Source organism: Carassius carassius, chromosome 19 (assembly GCF_963082965.1).
Source record: "Carassius carassius chromosome 19, fCarCar2.1, whole genome shotgun sequence".
Classification (NCBI taxonomy): Eukaryota; Metazoa; Chordata; class Actinopteri; order Cypriniformes; family Cyprinidae; genus Carassius; species Carassius carassius.
In genome coordinates, this window is record NC_081773.1 from 11,010,745 (window position 1) to 11,036,749 (window position 26,005).

A 26,005-nucleotide genomic window follows, 5' to 3' on the forward strand; every position below is an offset into this window, starting at 1 on the left:
AGCAGCATGTATACAAACCCGATTCCAAAAAAGTTGGGATGCTGTACAAATTGTGAATAAAAACAGAATGCAATGATGTGGAAGTTTCAAATTTCAATATTTAATCCAGGATACAACATAGATGACATTTCAAATGTTTAAACTGAGAAAATATATCATTTTAAGGGAAAAATAAGATGATTTTAAATATCATGGCATCAACACATCTCAAAAAAGTTGGGACAAGGCTATGTTTACCACTGTAAGAATGCAGCCTGTACATTTCATTACCCGGATCCTTCTTCTACACAGCCATGATGTTATAATTGATGCAGTATGTGGTCTGGCATTGTCATGCTGGAAAATGCAAGGTCTTCCCTGAAAGAGACGATGTCTGGATGGGAGCATATGTTGTTCTAGAACTTGGATATACCTTTCAGCTTTGATGGTGCCTTTCCAGATGTGTAGGCTGCCCATGCCATGTGGGCAATTGCCGGTGGATTGTGTTCACCGACAATGTTTTCTGGAAGTATTCCTGAGCCCATGTTGTGATTTCCATTACAGTAGCATTCCTGTGTGTGATGCTAAGGGCCCAAAGATCACGGGCATCCAGTATGGTTTTCCGGCCTTGACCCTTACGCACAGAGATTGTTCCAGATTCTCTGAATCTTTGGATGACATTATGCACAGTAGATGATGATAACTTCAAACTCTTTTGCAAATTTTCTCTGAGAAACTCCTTTCTGATATTGCTCCACTATTTCTTGCCGCAGCATTGGGGGAATTGGAATCCTCTGCCCATCTTGACTTCTGAGAGACACTGCCACTGTGAGAGGCTCTTTTTATACCCAATCACGTTGCCAATTGACCTAATAAGTTGCGAATTGGTCCTCCAGCTGTTCCTTATATGTACATTTCTGGCCTCTTATTGCTACCTGTCCCAACTTTTTTGGAATGTGTAGCTCTCATGAAATCCAAAATGAGCCAATATTTGGCATGACATTTCAAAATGTCATACTTTTAACATTTGATATGTTATCTATATTCTATTGTGAATAAAATATAAGTTTATGAGATTTGTAAATTATTCAGTTCCTTTTTTACTCACAATTTGAACAGTGTCCCAACGTTTTTGGAATCGGGTTTGTATAACAGAGCCTCCTTTTTGTCTTTTTGCCAAACATGGAAAAAAGGCATAATGTGACAGTCAATCCAAAAACACACCCAATCAGAGCAGTGCTCTCTGTATGCATGCTTTTATGGTTTTCCTTCTAGAACATAAGAGGTTTGTCATATAAGATCTAATTCTAATTCCAGTCTCTCCTCGTGTTTGATCTTTAAAACAGATGATGAGTGGTACTTGGGTCCAATGATATTTCGATGAGCACAGGGAGTTCCCAAAGCAAAACTCCAAAGCTCTCGGCAAACTCACCAACTGAGATGAATAGGAATGCTAACTGAGTTTGTCCAGATATCATAAACCTCCTTAACTGAAGCTAACCAGTAGTGATTAAGAATATGGTCAGAGTTTGATAGTGACATCTTGACAGTCTACATGTGAAATTCAAACCTACATTTAGTAGAAAAAAACACTTAAATAAAATGAAATGAGACACCAGTAATGGCCTTATTTACGAGCTTGCAACTTGAAATCTGCAGAAACACTCAGACCTGTAAGTCCTGCACTTCACACTCCCAGCACACAATCATGCCAATGATGGAATTAGCAAATTAGTCATCTTTCACCGTGTCGTCTTGTGGGTTGCTTTTAATCGCGTTTGTTCCAGCTCACATTCTATTGCAGTTAATACAAGCGTGCCACTAAATGAAAATGTGTTAAAAACCCCACAATGCATGTTTTCTGTGATTGTGCAAGAACTACTCATGTTGATTTTGAGATACGTTCTGCATATGCCATTTCTGTTTTGTTCTGCAGCCAAACGTTTGGTTCAATTTTCAGATCTGGAAAATCATTTACGGTTCATATTGCATCTCAGCTTGAGTGTGGATTCTGTGGAACAATAATAATGACAATACCTGCATGTAATTATTCATGAATATGCATATGAAATGAATGTATGCATGAGCTGATTTTGATTTCCCAGACATACCACAGATCAATATTCAGCACACAAAGGATCAATACAAGCTGAATATTACCTGTTAGGGATAAAAAGGAATCATGTGTACTTTGAATCATGTATTTGAGCATGTTTCCTATTTTTGACAGGTTGCATTAGTACTCAGTCTTCATTCCTCACACCACCTAACTACAGCTGCATTTCTTTTTTTTCTTTTTTTTTTTTGAGACATTTGGGAAAGGCTTATCAAGCTCAGCTTCATCAAGCAGAAAAACGTCCCTCTAATTGCTGCATGCTCCCTGTGATTTATCCAAGCTCCCATGTCATGTCTCTGAAAAGCCAAAGAAAAACATACGCTGTTTCCTTCATAACCTCAGTTGATTGCAGATGATAATTATCACATCTCTCCCTCCCTCACAATAGGAGGGCAACCTTAGGAAAATTAGCAGCTGTCAAACTGAGGCACATCTCCTCTGACTGTTTGTCAGTGTAGTCCCACACCCTTTCTCTGCTTTTTTTCTCTCTTTCTTACTTTTACCTTGTCAATGCAACTTCCCTGTAGGAATTGCAGCTGCAAGTCAAGGGCATTTGATCGTAGTTTTTACAAGAGAATTCTTCTTTTTACTCCCTGCCCCAAATCCACGGGCACAAAGCAGATGGAAACCAGCTTTGTGTAAGTATGTGTGTGTGTGTGTGTGTGTGTGTGTGCGTGTGTGTGTGTGTGTGTGTGTGTGTGTGTGTGTGTGTGTGTGTGATCTCCCTCTCCTCTCTTGTCTTAATTCAACTACATCCTCTCCCAGTCCCGGCCGGGGGGCTAGCGCTTATAGAGGCAAAATTGTAATGCAGATCACTTTAGTACAAAACCTCGCATGAGACACTTAAGAGATCCCTGATGTATAAACAGAGAGTGTAAGGCTGAGTTTCTCATCTAACACCTAAATCGGCCTCGTCCCAGTCAACTTATCCTTTACTTGGGTCTTCAGGGATTCTTCTCTCTCTAGGCTTTGTGTCTACAGTCTACACAGCCTCCAATTACAGCCCACTCTTTGCAACCACTCGAAGCAAAAAAATAAATAAAAAATGCTTGAAATGTGTTTAAAACCTAACAAATACATGGTTTTTAATAGCAGTGCATGAAAAACAAACTAATTTACAGGGTTGTAGAATATGCACTATTCCACTCTATGAATACAATGTGCACATAATGTGATGGAGAGATTTAATTTAGCAGGAAGAGATCTTTATGTTTTCCAGTTCTGCAACAGATCATATTCTGACTCCTTTTTTGGATAGTTGTCCAGTAAAAAAAACAACAACATCTTAACTGCATTTAAATTTATTCTTTCTTTTTTTTTTTCCCATTGACACTTATGTTTTTTGCATAAACCTCATTAAGTCTTGTAAGATTAATGATTAAAACAAAAAAACTATTTGGCAGTGGGCAAAGAAGAAAAAAAAGAAAACATTAATTTGTCTGGTAATTTTGCTTTTACGTTTGTCTTTTTAAATGATGGTCAGATATTTTTTTTATTGAAAAACATTGCAAAAATTCAGATTAAGAAAAAGATTTTACAGTGAGTCTCAAGGTTGCTGAAACATGATTCAAAAGTTGCTAAAATTAAAACCATCTTTTGTGCTCATTATCTTTGTCCTCCCACAAGTTCATCCATTATCTACCAAACAACTGAAAAGGTTTTTTTTTTTTTTACCTAATTTTGACAGTTTTATTTATTGTTGATAGTTAATTCAATTCTAAACCTACAACTTAATATCTCTAATAAAAACAGGAAGACACAGATACAAAAGTGAAAATAGCACCCTGTGTTTGTTTATGCATTCACAACATCCTGAACTTACAGCTTATGAATATGAATGGTATATAGTGCAATATGCACTGCTATACAGTGTGCGATACTGTACATCTCCTCACCAATGTTTATTCAGCAGTAACGGTAATGCCTGGCTCTGATATGAAGTGCTTCCATGACAAAACACAGCTGAAGGCTGTTTTGAAACCCTGTGCTAAATGAGGCTGATGTACCCTCTTCGCCCTTAATAGAATAAATGCATTGCAAGTTAGTCAAGTTGTAATATACAAAAGTTCAAGTATCTCTTGTGATTTACTTAAGCCTGGGGAAACAGTCACTTGCTTTACTGTCACTTTAAAATGCAAGACATTGGTTCAGCTGACCTCCTAGCTTCTTACATAAAGTAACCAAAACATAGATTCCATTCCATTTCAATAGCTCAATATGTATACACACACTGCACTATTAAAATCCAATTAAAACTCCAATCCACAAATGCATGCTGATTATAAGTATATTCTCAGATTTCTAGTGCAGTTATGCAGTGCACCATTCTGTTGTCGTTTGTGGAAAATTGTGTTATTTCAAATCTTATCAAATGTGTTGTTCCCTAGACACCCACAACACTTTTTCTTAATCCTCATACAATTACGTGTCGTACTCAGGTCGTTGTTGGAAGAGCACACAGTGAGCGAGAGCTGGAGACAAATGCTGGAGCTCTCTTCATGCCCTCTAGAGGAGACTCTTCAGTCAATAATGGAGATAGATTCTGTGTATGTCAGCAATTTAGAAACAACAGCCAACAGGAATCCCACCAGAAGGGATACAATTAATCACAACATGGCGAGATGTAAGCGTCTGCTCGGAGAGATCTCGCTCTCCCGCAGTCTTCAGTGTAAAATGCCACTGCATCATTATTAAGACTGGAGCCTGTTGGGTTATTACGCTGCTTCAAAGTCAGAGTGTGCAGTTAGTGAAAATGACTTCACCTCGCATTGCCATGAAGTGTGGCTTGAACCTTGCATTGTCTCGTCCATGAATTGTAGATGCAGCAGTGAGTTGTGTACTATTAGAGCAGTGTATTGAGAACATACAGTCAATGTTCCATCACAACCAATTCGCTCGAGGAAGAGTAAAATTACTCTTCTAAAAACTACTTGAGTGGGCGGAAACAAGCGGATCATGTCAAAATACATTTACGCTACGGTTCCGCCAGCCAGCAGAGTCGGTGTTGTGGTTTTCTGCTGTTTGCTCTAGCTTGAATTGGAACACAGTGTGTGCAGTGTATATTTGAATTAGAATTTTTATTTAAAAAGGTGTGAATGAGAAAATGTGATAATCAAGAACTGAATCATTCTGGGCTCTTTGATTATTGACACTGTTTAAACACACAGAACAATGCAATTAGAGGTAGTAAGAAAATACAATGTCATATTTAAAGTAGCCATAATTTTCTTATCCTATACCATTTTTCCCCACATATAATTTTAGTCAAAATTTCTTGCATATAGTCATAATTCTGGTACTGGTTTCAGTAGTTTTAAGGTTTATTGTATATTTTATTATTATTATTATTTATAATAATAAAATGTGTAGTAATTGTAGTAATAATAAAAATAATAAAAATAATTAATATTAATTGTCCATCCATCCATCCATCTTCTACCGCTTATCCGGGGCCGGGTCGCGGGGGCAGCAGTCTAAGCAGAGAACCCCAGACTTCCCTCTCCCTAGACACTTCCTCCAGCTCTTCTGGGGGGACACCGAGGCGTTCCCAGGCCAGCCGGGAGACATAGTCTCTCCAGCGTGTCCTAGGTCTCCCCCGGGGTCTCCTCCCAGTGGGATGTGCCCGGAACACCTTCCCGGGAAGGCGTCCAGGAGGCATCCGGAACAGATGCCCGAGCCACCTCAGCTGACCCCTCTCGATGTGGAGGAGCAGCGGCTCTACTCTGAGCTCCTCCCGGGTGACTGAGCTTCTCACCCTATCTCTAAGGGATCGCCCAGCCACCCTGCGGAGAAAGCACATTTCGGCCGCCTGTATCCGGGATCTTGTCCTTTCGGTCATGACCCAAAGCTCATGACCATAGGTGAGAGTAGGAACGTAGATTGACCGGTAAATCGAGAGCTTCGCCTTGCGGCTCAGCTCTTTCTTCACCACGACAGACCGGTACATCGACCGCATTACTGCAGAAGCTGCACCGATCCGTCTGTCAATCTCCCGTTCCATCCTTCCCTCACTCGTGAACAAGACCCCAAGATACTTAAACTCCTCCACTTGAGGCAGGAACTCTCCACCAACCTGAAGTGGGCAAGCCACCCTTTTCCGACTGAGGACCATGGCCTCGGATTTGGAGGTGCTGATTCTCATCCCAGCCGCTTCACACTCGGCTGCAAACCGTCCCAGTGCATGCTGAAGGTCCTGGCCTGATGAGGCCAACACGACAACATCATCCGCAAAGAGCAGAGACGAAATCGTGTTGTCACCAAACCTGACCTCCTCCGGCCCCTGGCTGCGCCTAGAAATTCTGTCCATAAAAATCATGAACAGAACCGGCGACAAAGGGCAGCCCTGCCGGAGTCCAACACGCACCGGGAACAAGTCTGACTTACAGCTGGCAATACGAACCAAGCTCCTGCTCCGTTCGTACAGGGACCGGATAGCCCTTATCAAAGGGCCCCGGACCCCATACTCCCGGAGAACCCTCCACAGGCCGCCGCGAGGGACACAGTCGAATGCCTTCTCCAAATCCACAAAGCACATGTGGACTGGTTGGGCATACTCCCATGAACCCTCCCTGGACACGGAAACTATTAATTGTAATATTTGTAATTATTAAAAAAGTAATAATGTATGAAAATGTAGTAGATTCTTCTTCTTCTTCTTCTTATCATTGTTATTAAATAATTTCTGGTAAGATGGGCTTCTTGCACCTAGTCATAACTTTGTTTTAAAATTATTATTAAAATTGTTAAAATATATTGTGTATTAAATTTTAATAGCAATAATAATAATAAAATACTATTGTAGTAATTGTAATTATTATAAAGTAATATCAAATGAAAATGTTTTGCTGTGCTCACGACATAATTGTGACAATTTCACTGCAGGTCAGACTGAATAATGGTGTTTGGTATTTGTTAGTTTGAAGCAGCTCTCATCTATGAGATTTGTGAAGTGTTGCCATCACTGCTGGTTATTATAGAAGACTGTCGAGTTTTCAATAGAACAGGCTGAAAATATGCATGAGATTTACAACAGATTTGCCCGTGAGCTATATGCACAGTTAATATTTTCTATTTCCTCATAAATTATGTGAGAATCTGTAAAAATGAAATGATCCCTGATGAAATTGAATTTTTGATTTTCTTGACTAGATATTGTTCTAGGCTTCTGGAAATGTGCATTAATTAATCAACACATTGTTTTTAATTAATGTTATTTGAGACAGGGTTTAATTTACCGTTTAATTCATGAATCACTTGATGTGATTTTGAGAAGGACCATCTTCATTTTCTCTGTTTGCACCACAATACACTCTCTCAACCCTCTGCTCGGAAATGGCCCCTTTTCTACGCCATATAAAAGACATCTCTCATAACCCAGGTGTGCTATAAAAAGAGCAATCACAGTCTCTCTGATCACGACTCATGTCAATCATATTTTGTCTTTATGTTTCAATAAATTTCTGATGTGAGGTGTCTTTGTGGTTCCCACCCTTGTGGTTGACCTTGTTAGGCAGTCCCATAAATGCCTAAAGAGCCACTTGATCTTCAATGCTTCATGTTCTCATGCTTGATGTTCAGTAAAAAGAGAAGCCATGTTAAGTATTGCTTCAGATTTTGGAGATGCATTGTGATGCTTCAGAAGTGTGCTATTTATATGAACACCCCCTGTGTGTCAACCCATCGCAGGATTTGTTTTAAGTCAGGCAGTAATCCACTGTATGTAAATACACTTGTCTTTTGATGTTTTAATGGAATGCCAGATTGAAGAAGTCTGCTGCTACAAACATTAAACAAAAGGCAAATGTTTAGTTTGCAAAATGCTTCTAAATGTGGCCTGCATTAATTATTCCTGTGTTAGAGTAGTCTTGAGACTGCGTTTAAAAGATTGGGGATGATCTTTATTTCCCCATCCACTGCACCTTAACATCTAGGCTGCTGGAATCATGAGTTGAGACTGGAGTTTCGTTATTGTGCTTAGGGCATCGGGTTGGAAAATGTACCACAAAAAGGTGTGTTTACAACGATTTTATAATGCAAAGAGTCTACAATCACTTACACAGGACTCACAACAGTGTTTAATGTACTGGAAAGATTTGATTGATTGTTGATTTTTGTGCATGGCCTACAGAAAACAATAGACTGGTGCTGTGAGACTGAAGTGCCAGTGCAAAAACATATTATACAAATTATAATGCAAGCAGCTGGTGTTTTAATATAGTTCTCTGTTATTAGTTTATTAGCAAAAATAAAAATAATGAATTCATTGCACCCACATTATTTGGTCACACTTTATTTTAAGGTTCAGTACTATTAACAAACCATTAATTACGACTTTTGCCTCAATGAGTTTCTAATTTGCTGCTTATTAATAGTTAGTAAGGTAGTTGTTTAGTTTAGGTATTGGGTAAGATTAGATATAAAGAATATGGTCATGCAGGATATAAGTACTAATAAACAGACAATATGTTAATAATAGGGATGCTAATAGGGAGCTAGGTCCCTATACTAAAGTGTTACCCAAAATTTATTTATTTACTCATTAATTAATTAATTAATTCATTCATTCATTCATTCATTCATTCATTCATTCATTCATTCAGTCAAAAGGTGTTGCTATGCAGTTTCTAGTGTGTTCTGAGACAGGTTTCATAAAAGCCTGGTGCTAGGTTGGCTTTGAGCCCACCCCCAAATTTCTATGATATCCTGGTGACTAAATATGGCTCTGACCCTGCCTTCAATGCAAGTTTATGGGATTTTTCACCTGTTTTATTGTCTTTCAGGCAAAAATAGCAAGTTAGATAACTTAGAAAAGTAATATCACACCTCTTATCAACTCTCTGCATGATTTCAGGTATCTATTGTTTGTATAAACAGTGAGAGATGCATTATGTGCAGAAATTAAATGCGAAGTATTGTTTTAAGTTGAAACAGTGATTTTTGCCTTTGGAAGTACCACTAACACTAAAAATCATGAATTTTATTTGTTTTTATTATGATTTTTGTTTTATTTTATTATTACCCTCAGATTTTACATATGGTCACATGCCTTTGAGAACAACCTCATTCTATTTTGAAATATTGAAAGGAACAGAGAGGTATGGGGGATTTCTCAGCTTGACACAAAGTTGTTGTTAAGTGGCTGCTTTCCCCCATGCAGTGTTTAGATCTATCTGCGGTTTAAATGAGTTCACAGCTTCACCCCCCCACCCCCCCACATATTAGCTCTGTTGTTTAATTTTGCATCCTCACACTTTCAATTAGCAAAGTTGCTAAAGCCAACTTTATTTTTGTTGGGGGGGGGGGGCTCTCTTGACTGAGCTGTTTTTTTAGATGCAGCGGGTTGCTAATAAGTCTATATAAGCACGAGCTTGTTTCACACCAGCACAGATGCTCATGAAAGGATTTTCCCAAAAGGCGTAACTATTTCCTGATGTATAGTGAGTGATTTTAATCTAAGCTTTCAGTGCTATTGAGCAAAATAAAATAAGGGTCACTTTTCCTAGCACATCCAGCTAATCAAGTGATTCAGTTTTCATTACCTGTAAGCTAGCCACTTATTAAATACAATTAAACGCCTGTTGTTTAATGCAGGCACACACAGTGGGTGTTATTAGTGGGTGAGAGGGATGTTATTATTTTTGCATATTACAGACAAGTGTTTAGCAGCAGCATATTCTCACCTAAAATGAGTGAGAGACAGACTATTTTCACAAACCATCAGTTCATTTGAATGGACCGGGCTTCCCTGTCTCTCAGTCTAATGGGTTTGATGCAGTTGTGAAAAGCTCACGATCATGTCAGTAATAACACCAGGCATATGTTTGTCGACTGATGATGACAATCGTATATAATTTATTGGCCATCTCATTCTGGTTGACAAGTTTGATAGTTGACTTAATCATCCTTGGCTGATTTACTAGTCCTCCATGTGCTGTTCTTCACAGATGGGTTTTATAGTAAACTGATTCCATGTGCAAGTGCTTTCCCCCTTCCCTGCGGTCATTTAGATTGGAGACCTTCTGGGAGGGTGTTTTTTTTTTTTTTTTTGGCGTCTTGTTTTTAAATCTGCACTTTTCCATATATCTAGAGCTTTAAAGAAATTAGATTTGAAATACAGTCTACCCTTGGTGAAAGTATTCCCACCTAAGATTTGTTGTAAATCAATATTTAATAAAGAGTATTAAAGAAAGGGAAGAAAATGAGGTTGGCATCATGGGAACTGAGTTTGGATATATGAGCATCGTTTTCATAGAAGAGCGCCACAAATATTCACCCTCACAAATACAGTATGAATATATATCAATATGACAGCAACATGTTCTATATAAATAAATTTGTCTACCAATATTTGTGTGTATATTTGTGAGTTTATTTGACCACATCTAAGAAAGAAAGAGTTTCTTGCAGGGCAATAGTCTTTCTGTATTAATAAAAAAAATAGTATATTTTTACTAATGGCTATACGTGCACAAAATAACAATATTTAAAAGTTTTGTGTCTTGTATAATGGTTTTTCTCATTGCATTCTTCTCAATATAATTGGGGTCATGAGAAAGGCGAAAAAACTACTATGTCTCAAGTCAAGAACCTAATGAAGGACATTACATGACAGAGTGTCACTCTAAATTACTGTATGTGATTTCGTAAAGCATTTTTAAACGAGCAAGAATCTATTATCCTGATGGATTATGCTGTTTCCTTTTGCTCCAGGATTATGCTGAGAAGGAGAAAACCTTGGCCAAAGCCCTAGAGGACCTCAAGGCCAACTTCTACTGTCAGTTGTGTGACAAACAGTATTACAAGCATCAAGAGTTTGACAACCACATCAACTCCTATGACCACGCTCACAAGCAGGTAATGGGCCTGTTGTCTGCCCCTTGAGACTTCCACTGATGCAATGCATAGCAATAATAAAGTGATTTAGAATATGACAACAAATGGATTTTGTAGCACACATGTACAACACAAGAAAAAAATGACTTCCCCTTTGACATCAGAGTCAGTGGAGTGGTGGTGGTCTTATTGAGTTTTAATTTAGAAGGCCATACTGTAGATCAAAAGCAGACAGGACAATTGGAAGTCCTACAGCTTTGCTGTTGTTTGTTCCTTTTGTTTATCCTCTTTTCTCAGGACAGCGTTAAATCTTTTTCCACAGCAGCATGCTGCATAAACAAGTTAGAGTGCTAGCTTTCTTGACCTGTTCTTAAGCACAGCAAATTCATTAAGCCATAACGCCAACACCAATGCACTTTTGTCCAGAATAGCTTAATTGGAATCCATTTGGTCTCGTCAGTAACCAGAAGGGGTGGCATGGTTCAACTTTTTCATGGTTCGGTTTGTTTCACGATTTTAGAGTCACAGTTTCGGTACAGTTCGGTATGTGCTATGTTTATGGAAAAACTAATACTTTCTAATAAAAAAGGAGAAGAATATTTTATCCAACTACAAGCAACAGCACAAATAAATACAATAGAGTAAAGCTACAAACAATAAACAGTGATTTTCAGTTGTTGTTGTTTTTTTTAGGTACACTGTTAAAAATGTATTGTATTTTTACAGGAAACTCCTGGCAACTAATTGCCGTGAATTTACAGCAAGTAATATACAAGAAATATACTGTTGATTTAATACAATGAAATTCTGTGTTTATACAGCAATTTTGCTGTAATTATAGTAGCATTAATACAATAAAATGTTGTATTTTGTATTGTTGTCGTACAATCCTCAATAGTGGTGACAACTCCAGAAAAAAAAAATTGCAGCAATGCATGCTGGGAGCCATGAACATGTTTTGTATGCTGGCATGAAACATGTCACCATTGTTGTGTTTCATACGCCAAATGTTGATGTCTGTGAGTGTATAAATAACCTAAAACATGTTTTAAACAAAAAAGTTAGCAAAGACAATATTTATACACTGTTAAACATCAGTGTACAAACCACAACAGTGTTTCAAATTATTTATTTTTATATCAGTTGGGTCACTTAAACCATTTTAGTGCAGTCAGTTGGTTGCTATTAAAACAGACTTGTTGATCTGCTTTATATATGCAGATATGTTTTCTGAAAACAATTGTAACTGCTGCATAATAAAGTATTGCAGCAAAAGTTGAGGGTCAAGAGCACAACTGAAGCAAACCCTGATCTCTATGATGGTGATCTCAAAAAAACATTTTCAATAAGACATCAACATCTTAACCTCTGTGAATTCTCAATAAGAACTTCTGTAGATGCATGACAGAAATAAAATCATTCTGGTTAGTATTAGTATAAGTGAAGCTGGTAATGCTGTTTGTGGAGTTGTTTATTCAGATCTTGAGAGATTTAAAGTCTTGTATCTTCAGTTCACCTAAGACTGTGGCTGAAGAAAGTTGTAGTTTGTTCTTATTTCTCTTTCTTCCTTGCTTGTTCACAGCAGGTGTTTGAAATCTGAGAGAATGTTGCAGGAACATTTTACTAACCTTAAAATAACATTATACTAATATGGAAACTGGACCTTTTTTTTATGTTCTTGGAATGTTACAAATCAACGTTCCTAGAATGTTGAATCTTTAAATCAAAATTAAGTTGAAAGAATGTTTGAGGAACATCATACCTTTTAAAAAGTTTTTTTTAACGTTAAGAAAACTGGACTTTTTTTCATGTTAGAAAGAATATGAAAGTACCAGTTTTAATGCTATCCCACAATGCTTTGTGGTGTCTGTAAAATAATGCTTCTACAGTGTAGTTACAATAATATTACAGGACTGTCCACCAATTTCCCATCATGCATTTGAATTTACAATAAAAACCATGAATACAGTGTATTGTTGTAAAATGTATTGTAAAATTACATCAATTGCTAACAGTGTAGATCTAGCATAAGTTTTTAGGTACAGAAATTTAATAAAGTAGTCAAATGTAAAACAGCATTGCATATTGGACTGTATAAATTAAAGATTATTCTTTATTAAAGTTACAAAAGCTTTTTAATCAAGAGCAGAGAGTGATTTCTTCGTTGTTGCTGTTCGATTAATATAAAGACTGTCACTTTAAGAGAATGCACTGATCCAGTAGGCCTACGTTCAGCCGGCTATGTCTGCTGTAGGATACTTACCAAGACGGGCATTTTGACATAATTTTTGTCTGAATTTGTCACTTTAAACACAAAACTTCAAAGAGAGCTTATATTTGCGAGCATTCTGAGTCGTGGGTTTGCGCGCTTCGGATGAGCGCATGCACAAATATTCTCACTGCTCGCGTCCTCTGGCTCTTAAATGTTTAAACCGACAGTAGTAGTTTAGTTTAAACACATATTAATATAATATTATGCTAATATTCCAGCAGGACATTCCCATTGAACAAAAGTGAAGGATTTGTCCAGGTGTTTTTTTTTTTTTTCATTTTTCGCTGTTGTTATAATGTCTGGGAAGCCAGTATGCGCATCCATCAACAGAAACATATATTAGCTGAACCCTGTTTGTTTTAGGCCTACATGTTATTTATAGCAAACCATATTACATATGCTTTGTCAGATTTAAGTTGAACCGCGGTCCCAGCGCGTGCTGAACCGTGGTGAACCGAACGGTTCGGGCTCTCTTACGAGAGCTCTCTCGTACTGCGTCTTAACTAAGACGCTACGGTAAAAGTCTCTTTTCACGAAATACTGAAGCAAAAAATTATCCTTAATTTTGTATTTTTGTAAAGCGCATTTGCAGCAGTACACAGCCATAGGCGAGACGGCTCGTTCGCTCATTGGCTTGTTCTGCGGCAACTGCACAGCCTATCGAGCGCGGGCTGATGCAACATCAGACCAATAAGGGCGCTTCGCGCCCTTCTTGCCACTTCCCGCCGAAACGGGTGTGGCCCAACCTATAAAAGGAGCTCGAAAAGGCTGACTCACCTGATTTTTCATCTCTTCAGTGAAGCTCACGCATCGCTGGATCACGGAGGAAGTAAGCGCCGTCTGAGAAAGCACATCAGCAGGACGAGCCATTCTGAAGCTGCTGGCATCGCCGCCTTCCACTGCCATTCCTGCTGCGCTATCCGGCGCCTATATCCTTTCAATTCTGTTATATCCAAGCTGTTCTTTATGTGTGTGTGTGTGTTCGCCCTGCGACACACACTCGTAAAAGAGCTCGCGTCTTTTTTAAGATGCCTTCCTGCGGCTCGACAGAGCCCCACTCAGCGAGGGAGACCGGTACGTCATCTGTGTCTCCTGCCTGGGTGAAGATCATGCAGCGCTCGCGCTCGCTGACGGCGGATGCCCCCACTGCGAGCTGTTGCCATGGTGACTCTGAGGACTCGCCTGGCCTTTTTCTCTGAGCCTGCATTCTCCGCTGCGCTGAGGCGCCGTAAAAGCATTGCTTCCAGCGGATTCCGGAACTGTCTTCAGCTCAACCGAGCTCGCCGGTTCGCCCTGCTTCACCGGCCTCCCCTGCATCGCTTCCCGGTGGGCAGCGCCCACTGTTTGCCGGCGCGTCGTCCGAGGAAGTCGATCTCAGGGCCGCGTCGGGGGAAGAGGACACGCGCTCTCTGCTAGCTTCGGGCAGTGAGGGCTGGGCGAGCTCAGAGGATCTCGCGCCTTCTGCTCAGAAGCCCAGCAGACAAGCTGACATCGAGAAGGAGCCGGGGCGAATGCTCGTGTTGGTTGCGATGAGTCTCGGCCGCGAGTGGTTTGCACCAGCGCCCCCCCTCTTGTTCCCGGCTGGATGGTATTTCCCTTTCGGATGAGCGTACTTCTCAAAGCCCGCCTCATTTCTTCCTGAGCTTCACGAAGAGGTGGCGAAGGCTTGGAACGCTCCATATTCAGCGCGAACTCGTTCATCTGTCTCACTAGCATTCTCCACACTGATGATGCTAAAAACAGGAACTACCACTCACTTCTGCCGGTGGAACAGGCGATAGCGACGCACCTTTGTCCGCCCTCTGCTGGACGGCGGCAAAAGCGGTGTTGCCATCTAAAGCCTGCTGTGTGACGCTGCGTCGGCACTACTAACGATGGCTGCTTCATCGAAGCGCCGGTGTACGAGTTCCGCTGTGGCCAGGCTCTCACCTAAGCGCGCCGCTGTTTCAGTTCCAGAGATTGTGACTGTTTCAGCGTTTTTTGCAATGCGCAAGCCTGTACGGTTGCCCGCTTGCCTGCACACGAAAACCGTTATCACGGACATCCAGATATTTCCCGAAAAAGGTGTAATTTCTGGTGTCCCGGCCACGGCCGATGGTGCTATAAATGTAGTGACGATGCCCACTGCTCAGTGCCCATCTCCACATATAAGCACAGCCCTTCACACAGGGCTTGTGCCCATAAAAGCAACTCAAGTTGATCACGCGCACTACATAGTAGACGTGCCCACTCCTCAGTGCCCACAATCACTATCTCACACGCGTCATGTGGTTTCTGTAAAAACGAAACCCGTGCACGTTCGTCCGGCCACGGCCGATGGTGCTATAAATGTAGTGATGATGCCCACTCCTCAGTGCCCATCTCCACATGTAAGCACAGCCCTGCACACAGGGCCTGCGCCCATAAAAGCGACTCAAGTCGATGGTGCACACTGCATAGTAAGCGTGCCCACCCCTCAGTGCCCACAATTACTATGTCACACGCGTCATGTGGTTTCTGTAAAAAACAAAACCCGTGCACGCTCGTCCGGCCACAGCCGATGGTGCTATAAATGCAGTGACGATGCCCACTCCTCAGTGCCCATCTCCACATGTAAGCACAGCCCTGCACACAGGGCTCGCGCACATAAGATCGACACAGATCGGTCGAGCACGCCGCATAGTAAACGTGCCCACTCCCCAGTGCCCACATACACTATGTCACATACGGCGCGTGGCTTCTGTAAAAACGAGGCCCGTGCACGTACGCTCTGCACAGGCAGACAGCGAGTTGAAAGTGGTAAATGTGCACATATGCAGCCCACAGTTACTCGCAGACATATCGAGTCCCACGGGACCTGCTCAGCCTTCCCCCAGTCGGTTAAGCGCCGGGAAGGGGTCGAGGAGGAGCGATCTGCCCGCTGTGATCAGCGCGCTCCCCGCCTCAAATGCGCTGCACACCCGAGCGCCGCCGTTGCCCGGTCAACAGAGCGCGCTTCGCATCCAGCCCTTAGCCATTCATGCAGATGCATGGTCAGCGCTTCCAGGGGTTTTTGGATTGGGTGCTAGGCATTATAAAGAGAGGCTACTCGCTACAGTTTTTTTTTTGACGCCCTCCGCGCTTTTCAGTGCGCGTCGAAACTATGGTCAAAACAGAAGTAGCACACATACTTTGGGCCGAAATATCAAAACTGTTGAGCAAAGGGGCTGTAGAGCCTGTGTCTCAAGCTCAAAGCGAGGGGGGGGCTGTACAGCAGATACTTTCTGGTGCCCAAGAGAGACGGGGGTCTCAGGCCCATACTGGATCTAAGACAGCTGAACAAGGCATTGATGAAACGCAGTTTCAAAATGCTTACGACCAGGAAACTCCTCGCGCAGATTAGCAGAGGGGACTGGTTCATGTCAATAGATCTGAGGGACGCGTATTTTCAAATACAGATAGCGTCAAACCACAGGCGATATTTGAGATTCGCCTTCGAGGGCCAGGCATACCAGTTTACAGTCCTCCGTGGCTCCTCGTACGTTTACGAGGTGCATGGATGCAGCGCTCGCTCCTCTCAGACTCAGAGGCATACGAGTGCTGAATTATTTGGACGACTGGCTGGTTCTGGCCCGATCACGAGCGGAGCTCGTGGGCCATCAGGGCCGTTTTACTCGATCACCTCGAGAAGCTCGGCCTCAGTGTCAATTGGGCGAAGAGTTCGCTGAACCCCAGTCAGACGATCCTGTTTCTGGGTATAGTTCTGAACTTGTGTTCCATAACGGCGCGGCTGTCACCACAGCGCGCGATGGGCATTCAGCGTGCAGCGAGTTCTTTCCGCTGCGGCGCGACCGTGTCGCTCAAACACTGTCAAAAGATGCTGGGTCTCATGGCCTCAGCATCTCCGGTTCTGCGGCTGGGCCTGCTCCGCATGCGCCCCCTGCAGTTCTGGCTGAAGGCTCAGGTGCCGTGCAGAGCGTGGGCGTCTGGCCGGCTGCATTTCAAGGTCGATCAGAGCTGTGTTGCGGCTCTAGCACCTTGGACAGCGAACGGCTGGTACCGATCAGGTGTAAGCCTGGGGACTTCCCCGAGTGTGAAAATGATGTCGACGGACGCCTCCACTTCGGGATGGGGAGCGCTGCTCGAAGGCAGACCGTCCTTTGGCCTATGGTCAGAACGGGAAAAGCTCCATCATATCACCTGCCTTGAAATGCTGGCAGTGGAGAACGCGCTGACGCGCTTTTGTCCCCATATCAAGGATCACCACGTCGTAGTCCGTGCGGACAACATGTCCGTGGTGTCCTACATAAATCGCCAGGGAGGTCTCGGGTCCCTCCTTCCACAGGTGATAGAACGGGTGAGAGAAACGAGATGTTCAATACTGCTTGTAGCACCTCTTTGGAAGAACCAACCATGGTTCCCAGATTTGATGCAGTTAGCAGATGTCGCCCCGTGGCCGGTACCGTTGAGGAGGGACCTCCTCTCGCAGGCCAGGGGCTCGATTTGGCACCCTCAACCGGAGTCGTGGTCCCTCCATGTGTGGGCGCTCAACGGTTACCCGCTGATCTCGCAGTGGGAGTGCTAAATACCATCACTCAGGCTAGAGCTCCGTCGACACGACGTCTGTATGCCTCGAAGTGGTCGGTGTTCTCCAGCTGGTGCACAGCTCGAGGTTATTCACCCCTTAGTTGTGAGGTGACGGAGGTCCTCTTCTTCCTACAGGAGCTGTTGGATAAGGGCAGAGACCCATCCACGCTCAAAGTTTATGTGGTGGCCATCGCAGCGTTTTCTGAAACGGCGTCCGGTCAGTCAATAGGAAGGAACGATTTAGTCATCCGGTTCTTCAGAGGAGCTAGGAGGCTGAATCCTCCCAGACCTCCGTCAGTCCCTATGTGGGACCTCGCGGCGGTTTTGGAGGCCTTGAAGGGTCCCCCTTTTGAGCCTATCCAATCGGTTAGCCTTCAGCATCTGTCGTTCAAGACAGTATTCTTGTTGGCTCTCGCTTCTGTGAAGCGTGTGGGTGATTTGCACGCGCTCTCGGTGAGCCAGTCTTGCTTGGAGTTTGAGCCCAGTAACTCAAGGGTCATACTCAAACCTAGGCATGGTTATGTGCCGAAATCCCTCAACACACCGTTTCGGGCTCAGGTTATTGCCCTGTCTACCCTGCCGGTGTAAGGGGAGGATGGAGACTCGAGTCTTCTTTGCCCTGTCAGGGTTTTAAGAGCTTATGTGTCTCGCTCTGCTGCCTTTCGGCAGATGGAGCAGCTGTTTGTCTCGTTTGGTGGACGTTCCAAGGGAATGGCTGTTTCGAGACGGACTCTATCCAGATGGATAGTTGACGCCATAGCGTTAGCTTACGCTTCCAGGGGCCTTCAGTGCCCGTTGGGCGTCAGAGCACACTCCACAAGAGGCGTCGCCTCGTCGTGGGCGTGGTCTACTGGGGTCTCCTTGCAGGATATATGTATGGCGGCAGGTTGGGCCTCGCCGTCTACATTTATCAGGTTCTATAACCTGGAGGTCCCCGCCTTGCAAGCAAGGCTGTTGTCGGTATAGTCGAATCAGGGCCCTGAGGGGAATTCTGAGTTCACGAGCGCTATGCGCTGCCGACTGTTATATGGGCAGTATTGCGTAAGACCCGCATTGCCACATTGGTCAGGCCTTGCCTCGGCTGTGTGATGTCATATTGCCGCATCTACGGATGCTGCTAGATATAGGACGGAGGGCTTTTTCCCTTTTCTGTCCTGGACTCTCTGTGAGTCCCTCAGGTGACTGTGCACTGTAAATCCTGGGCGTTGCTTCAGGTTTATTGGTGTGTGATCCCTGCGCGCACAGCGTTTTACATTGGGTTCCCGTAGCGTCTTAGCTAAGACGCAGTACGAGAGAGCTCTCGTAAGAGAACGTACTCGGTTACTAAACGTAACCTCGGTTCTCTCTAGAAGAGCGAACGAGTACTGCGTTCTCTGCCGTGCGCACGATACACTCTGGTTCGCTTCGGCGATGAAATAAATCAGGTGAGTCAGCCTTTTCGAGCTCCTTTTATAGGTTGGGCCACACCCGTTTCGGCGGGAAGTGGCAAGAAGGGCGATAAAGCAATCCATCCATTCACCAGAAATTCATTGACTATTTGTTCAAATTGTTTCAGTTGTAATTCATAAAATTGAATTCTTTAGTTCTGAGCCACAAACAAATGTACCATAACTTCAGTTGCAGTTTCACACTCAATATATGTTGATTTAAGAGCCCCAGTATCCAAAAATAGCAGTGTAACCTTTAATAGCCTGTTAAAGCTTTAATTCCACCATTTGTCCTGCTGTTTGATATCGGCCCTGACCCCTGTACTCTGACTCACTCAGAAACTAAATGCACAGAGTCTCTGGGGCCTGCTGCGCTGTCAATAACAAGGCTCACTGAACTATTGACTGAACACCATCTACAAACCCTCCACCCATGACCTTGCTATTGAACACAGCAAAAGAAGTGAAATGAACGGATTATGATGGAAAAAGCCACTCCCCCTCGCTCTCAGATATGGGTGCTATACTTGCTAGTTGTGTCATTCAGATGTGTTTATCACATGGCCTCCTATCTGCAGGGTTCAAACTATTCTACAGCATGGATGCATGCCATGCTACCATTCAGCTTCTCCACGAATAGGGTTGATGGATGAATAGCACAATTTCCCAGCAACCCTCAGGAGCTGGCAGAGCATGTCTGCTGAGAACATAATGGAGTACAGGAGACTCGCGGCCCCACAGGAAGCCCAGAGCTACAGAAAATCCTGGTGTTCCTGTCAGTGTGTGAATCATCACTGCCAAGATTTCACTGTCTGCCTCTGACTGGTATCAATGTTGCTTTTAATTAAGAATACATGTCCGGTCAGAAAATTACTGTGTTAAAATTTTCATTCATTCTCAAGTGGCCTGTCAGCCATGTCTGCCCCCGCTGTACATGAAAGGATTCACTGGGCATTTGCCCTCACGCATCAGGGCTGCATCCTACAGTACTATAAATGATGTAACCACATCCAGTCATGTGAAATACAGGCTACATGCATTAACGGCTCATTCCAGAGCTTCTCTCGCCAAATACATTAACAATCAATATAGAACAGCTCCAAGAAATGCACCTGAGAGTTAAATAAATATAGCCCACGCCAACCTGTTTGCTATTTTCTGCAAGGCTGGCTGACAGCGAACCAATGCAGTGCATCAGGCCTAATTTTGCCCATACTGTGTCAACAGAGTGCGACAAGATAGGCGCTGAAGGATAGAGGGCAGGTGCACAAAGAGACCCTATCCTGATGGGATCAAACTAGTTACCCTGATGTGCCCACTCCACACTGAGCGGCCCTTTAACATGACAAAATTATATCTGATGTGACCACCTCGCATTCCTCTGACTATGAGCCCCAACCACGGTAAATGCAATCACTGAAGCCTTCTCAAACAGGAGAGGTTACAGCGCCACTGAACTGTGTATAACTGTGCAACCTGAGTGGAATGCGTAATGTTGGGCCAGATGACTCTTCTTGGCTGCCTGGAGAAGCCAAAACTGTTTTTACTCTCAGTTTGAGCTAACACAAAATCTGCCTGGCCAAAGTTCACAACGTAGTTCATTGTTCTATAAAGATGTTTTTCAGAAAAGCTTGTCGTCTGTCTTAAAGCTAAGCATCAAGTATTAATGGATAATTGAATGAAAGCTTTCAGGATTAATTGGGTGTGATAACTGTTCTAGAGCTAGTTGTTGCTTGGAGACATCTGGTGCTGTCAAAAGGAGTGTGGTCTTTAAACATCATAAATATCATATCCTTGAGAATAATTAATGGAAGTTAATTTAGATTATCTAACTGACTTAATGTAAGGGGACACTGTATTTTCAGACATAATCCCAATCGATACATCTCACTACCTGAGATGCATTTATGACCCTGTCATGGTGGCTTCCATCAATCTTGCATTCAAAGCACAAAGCCTTTCAGACCAGGAAACAAATGCAAATTAGCATCACAGAGTTTTATCTAGAATAAATAGGACAATTTCATGGAGTTTAGCAACATCATCCTCAGCTTCTTTTCATTTGCACAGAAAATGGATTTGATGAAACAGAACATTGGTGTGCAAACACCTTAATTACCTTGCTTCGCTCTTGAAAAGATTTTTAATCTTTTTTGCTGTGTATCCCACATCGTGTGATATACAGTGATACCCAGTCTTCGTAATTAGAAAGGTTGTTAAAGCATAAAAAAAAGATTCATGGTCTCAAAGAGGATTATTATTCAAATAGCTTTTGTTGCTTTGGCGTAGTTGACATGCTGAGATAGGTGAATGAATGAGATATATTTTGTCACCCCTCAGAGGCTGAAGGAGCTGAAGCAGAGAGAGTTTGCCCGCAATGTGGCCTCCAAATCCAGGAAGGATGAGAGGAAACAGGAGAGAGCTCTAAGACGCCTACATGAGCTCGCTGAACAACGCAGAGAGGTGCAATGGTGGGGACATTTTGTTAAATTGTTATTTCCATATATTGTTATTTCATGTTATTTATATACAATGTGTCAGTGTATACATATATAGAATGGAGTCTAAGTCAGAAAATCTTAAATTTTATTTGAAGCAAGGAAATAAGGAGAATACAGAATTTTACATATATATAATTAATATTTATATATTGATATTCTATATATATATAATTAAGTTTCTGCACTATTTTCAATAAAATTTTGTCACATTGATCACATTCAATCCTTTCTTCAAAAACGTCAGATGTTCTTGCTTCCATTTAAGCACGCAAGATGTCATTTTATTCTCTTACATATCTTCCTGAATACCATGGTGCAATCATCAGGTTTCCCCTGTGAAATCTAATCCTCATTATCAGCCACTTTTTTGGTTACTTAAAAGTGTAAATGTACCTAAACTGTTGATCACAAAAAAAAAAAAAGTAAATGAACCTGGCACATGCATTTAAATATATTTTTCAGACCCAATTTATATTAAGTGTCCTTAACTTCTACTGTATGTATTTACATTTACATTAATCATTGTTTTACTATTAAGTAAATAGTATCTAAAACAACTTATATCTTGGTAACACATTGTTACACGTTACTTGTATTTACTATTATAATTACAATAAATTACCCTAATCCTAACCATACAGTAAGTACATGTAGTTAATTTTACTCAGTACTTAAATGTATAATTACACTGTAACAAGGACACCTTAAAATAAAGTGTAATCTATATGTTCCTGTCTTTTCTGGTACAGTGCCCCAGGAAGTGGTCCTATGTTCAAGTCTACCACGGTGGCAGTGGAAGGTTCTTTCAGGGAGTCCTGCTGTGATGCTGCCCATGAAGAGAACCAAAGCTGTGCAGCTCAAGATCTTGGGGATCAGATCCATTCCAGCAGTTGTGGCTTAGCTAGTAAGCAGTCACAGTGGCCTTACAATGGGAGGGCCAAAGTGCAAACTTTCAGACGCAAAATTGCATTCTCTTTTTCCTTTCCAAAGAAAGCATCTGTTAAGCTTGAGTCATCAGCGGCGGTTTTCTGTGAGAGCATGGAAGAGGGATCGATGGAGCGGAGCCGCAGACAAAGACTCAGAGCACCCCATGTCGAGCTTGACCTCCCCAGCTCCCCCATGGAGGAAAAAGTACTAAATTGTGAGGAGGCAATTTACAGCACTGGCACACAGCAGGGCAAGCACTTCCAAAAAAGCGACAGAGCCGGAAGTCAGGGGTCATCAGATACGCCTGTGATGAGGGAGAGCCCCTCATCAACAGCCTCAGATTTGTGTGCTTTGCTCGTTTACTCAGAGGATGTGCCCAGTCCGGCTGTCTCCCCCTTAAACACTTCACCTTTTCATTTAAACAGGTCTGATATTGTTCTTGACTCTGAGGCCTCTGTTGAGAGTCTGAAAAGCAGCATTTCTGAAAGTAAACCTGAGACCTCTGAGGATGTGAAAGTAGAGGAGAATGGCATTACAGAGGAGGGGCACTTGACCATCAGTGAGCCTCCAGAAGAGATATTCTCAGATGTGCCACCCAAGAACGATTCCCCTCAACAACAAGAGCAAGTGGAGGATGCAACTACAAAGACACCTTATCCATTCACAAAACCCAGCCAGCCTTTTTTCTCTGTCCTAAGCAGAGACGGTAACACCAACTTCCAGTGGCCCTCAGAGATGGTGACTTTCACAAGGACAGAGCCATCCCTGTCTTTCAGTTGCAACCCCCTCCATTTTGACTTCAAGAGGTCACGGATTAAAAGGTCTACTGACACTCAGGAGATGACTGAGCCCAAAACTGATGAGGAATTATCTCTCTGCTCAAGTTTCAAATCCTGCCACTCTGACAAGCATGTTGAGGAATCCACAGCCAGCCCCAGAAACAGTCCCGGCCAAGGACCTGAAGGCAAGGTCAGAAAGTGTTATCAGTATTCAAGTGACACAGAGAGTTGTGTCGGGCTGAAAACACATGACAGGTGTAGACATTCCAAAGATTGGATCCACGCAAGTAAGAGGGCAGAAGAAAAATTGCGGGCCAGGGACCGACGTCATTACAGGAGCCACTGCAAAAAGAAGCGGAGGAGGCGCAAAAGGAGGAGAGACAGACACCGGGAGACAGAGAGCAATATAGTGAAATCTAAGAAATTCCACAGACGACCTGAGTGTGTGGAAGGACTTGATAGCCAATTTAGAGGCACCAGTTCACAGCAAGTGCATCCATTAGAGAAGTCAAAGCAATCAGCTCAAAATCAGGCTGAGGACAGCAGCATAGCTCCCTTAGTTGAGGAAGGGGTGGGAGGCAGGAGGCAGGAGGCAGCAGACAACGTAAACGGCTCAGCAGGCTGCATCATTCTCTCTGATGAGTTCTGTGCTGATAGTCAAAAGGTGCTTGGGAACAGCAGGGAAAAGTCTGACAATCCAGCTGCAGGGGAGCAAACAACCACAAGGCAGTGTACCCACAGCAAGGATGCATCTCACTCTCAAAGATCCAGTGCATCAGAAGGGTGCAGAGAAGAGACACCACCATTAACAAAGACTGGACCATATGAAGGACAAACTTCGAAAAGAAGGCGTACAGATTCTCTAAGTGATGGAGATGAGTCTTACAACCCCTGTCAATCACCGGCAGAGATTCCTGATGGGTGCACAGATCTTACCTGTTGTGAACACGGGACTAGAAGGAAAAGACAGAGGCGCTCACATGTCCAAGATCAAATCACATGCCTTGCAACTGAATGCCCCATTGTTACAAACAGTGTTCTGGAAGAACAGGACAAGGCTGCAGAGGAGTCGAGCACGAAATGCCTTGTTTTAAAAGGTGTGTGTGACAGTTCGAATGGGTCAGACCAAATCTCATGCAGTATTGATGATGGAGAGAGTGGTGCAGTTGATTCTCAGACATTCACTTCCATTAGCAGTGCCCTGGGTCATACTGTGGAGAAGAACAGTGACTGGCAGCGGAGCTCCTCCTCTCAGATCAATGCTTCATGCACCAAGGGGAGTCTAACTCTACTGGAGACAGATTCAATGTTCTCGAAGGAGCCAACAAAGGAGAATAGGAACATCCACAGATGCGAGTCTAAAGCAGCACAAACCCCCTTAAAGAACTGTAACATGTATTCAGTGGCTGCTCAGGCCTGCCTGCTTGATGTAAGAGATTTAGCTCTGCAGAGGACTGAAAAAGCCACTCATGACAAATCATGTCAGCACAGCCTTCAGACCCCACAGCAGAGATTTCACCTAGGAATTCAGGCTGAGGAGAAGTTAAGCAGAGAGTGCTTCCACACCACCAGCAGCCTGTTCCAACCCTCTCCAACTTTCCAGACCCCCTCAGACGGCATGGAGAGACGCTGCCTCTTGCAGATCCAGAGCCATGGACAGGTGCTTCACCAGCAGGTGTTCCCCACCAAGCTCAAATCTGTCCTGCCCAGGCCACATCTGCCCATGTCATCTGCTGTCCTCCATCCAGTTCACCTGTCATCCTCAGTGCCTTCTGGCTCCATCACAATACGTCATACCATACTACAGCACCACACCGCTTTCCTGCCCCCACAACCACCTATCTACCCCCAGGTAGTGCCTGTTTCTCGACTCCCCCTTAGGCCGGAGATCTGTCCATCCGCAGGACCTTCATTTGTGACCCCTCCACAAGTACAGGTGGTGGCTCCCCCTAATATTCACCCAATGACTGTGACGTTTCACGCCCTCCCGCGCCCTGCAGTTTTTCCTCCTATGTTGCCCCCTCATTCTGCTGTCATTCCCCTGCAGCCTCTCTTCTAGGACTACAGGTATTTCTTTATGTAACACAATGTATTTTATACTGCAGTAGCAAGAGAAACATCTGCAGCGCCTGCTCCCTTAGTTAGAATTTTGAGTAGCCCTTGGGTAACATACAAAGAGTTGTTTTGCGGCTTGGAAAGGATGCTGTTTCTGTGCCATGTTGTCAGTAGAGATTCTTGCAAAAAAAAAAATTGCACAACACTTTTATTAGGAAAAATATAACTCACCTACCTGATTAATTCTTAGATGTTTTTTAGGATCTGTTGTTTGGAAGATTTTAAAAGATTTTAATCACCTCAAAGACAATAGTTTTATTCAATCAAGGGCAGTATGGACATGATCAAGAAAGAAAGAATATATATAGAATACATACATATATATATATATATATATATATATATATATATATATATACATATATATATATATATATATATATATATATATATATATATATATATATATATATATATATATACATATATATATATATATATATACATATATATATATATATATATATATATACATATATATATATATATATATATATATATACACACACACA

At 42.7% G+C, this 26,005-nt stretch overlaps 1 protein-coding gene across 2 annotated transcripts in view; it reads left to right on the forward strand.

Moving 5' to 3' along the window:
* znf804a (zinc finger protein 804A) overlaps positions 1 to 25,794 on the forward strand; it is a 56,989-nt gene extending 31,195 nt beyond the window's left edge. Inside the window, exons 2-4 of one of the 2 annotated variants that reach the window (XM_059499810.1) lie at positions 10,805 to 10,948; positions 21,512 to 21,642; positions 22,422 to 25,794. In XM_059499810.1, coding sequence (XP_059355793.1) covers positions 10,805 to 10,948; positions 21,512 to 21,642; positions 22,422 to 25,437 — 3,291 coding nt within the window. In that variant the 3' untranslated portion in view covers positions 25,438 to 25,794. Of the gene's footprint in view, positions 1 to 10,804; positions 10,949 to 21,511; positions 21,643 to 22,421 lie in introns of those variants that run through there. The other variant, XM_059499811.1, reaches the window with a different exon arrangement.
* Positions 25,795 to 26,005: the final 211 nt, after the last annotated feature.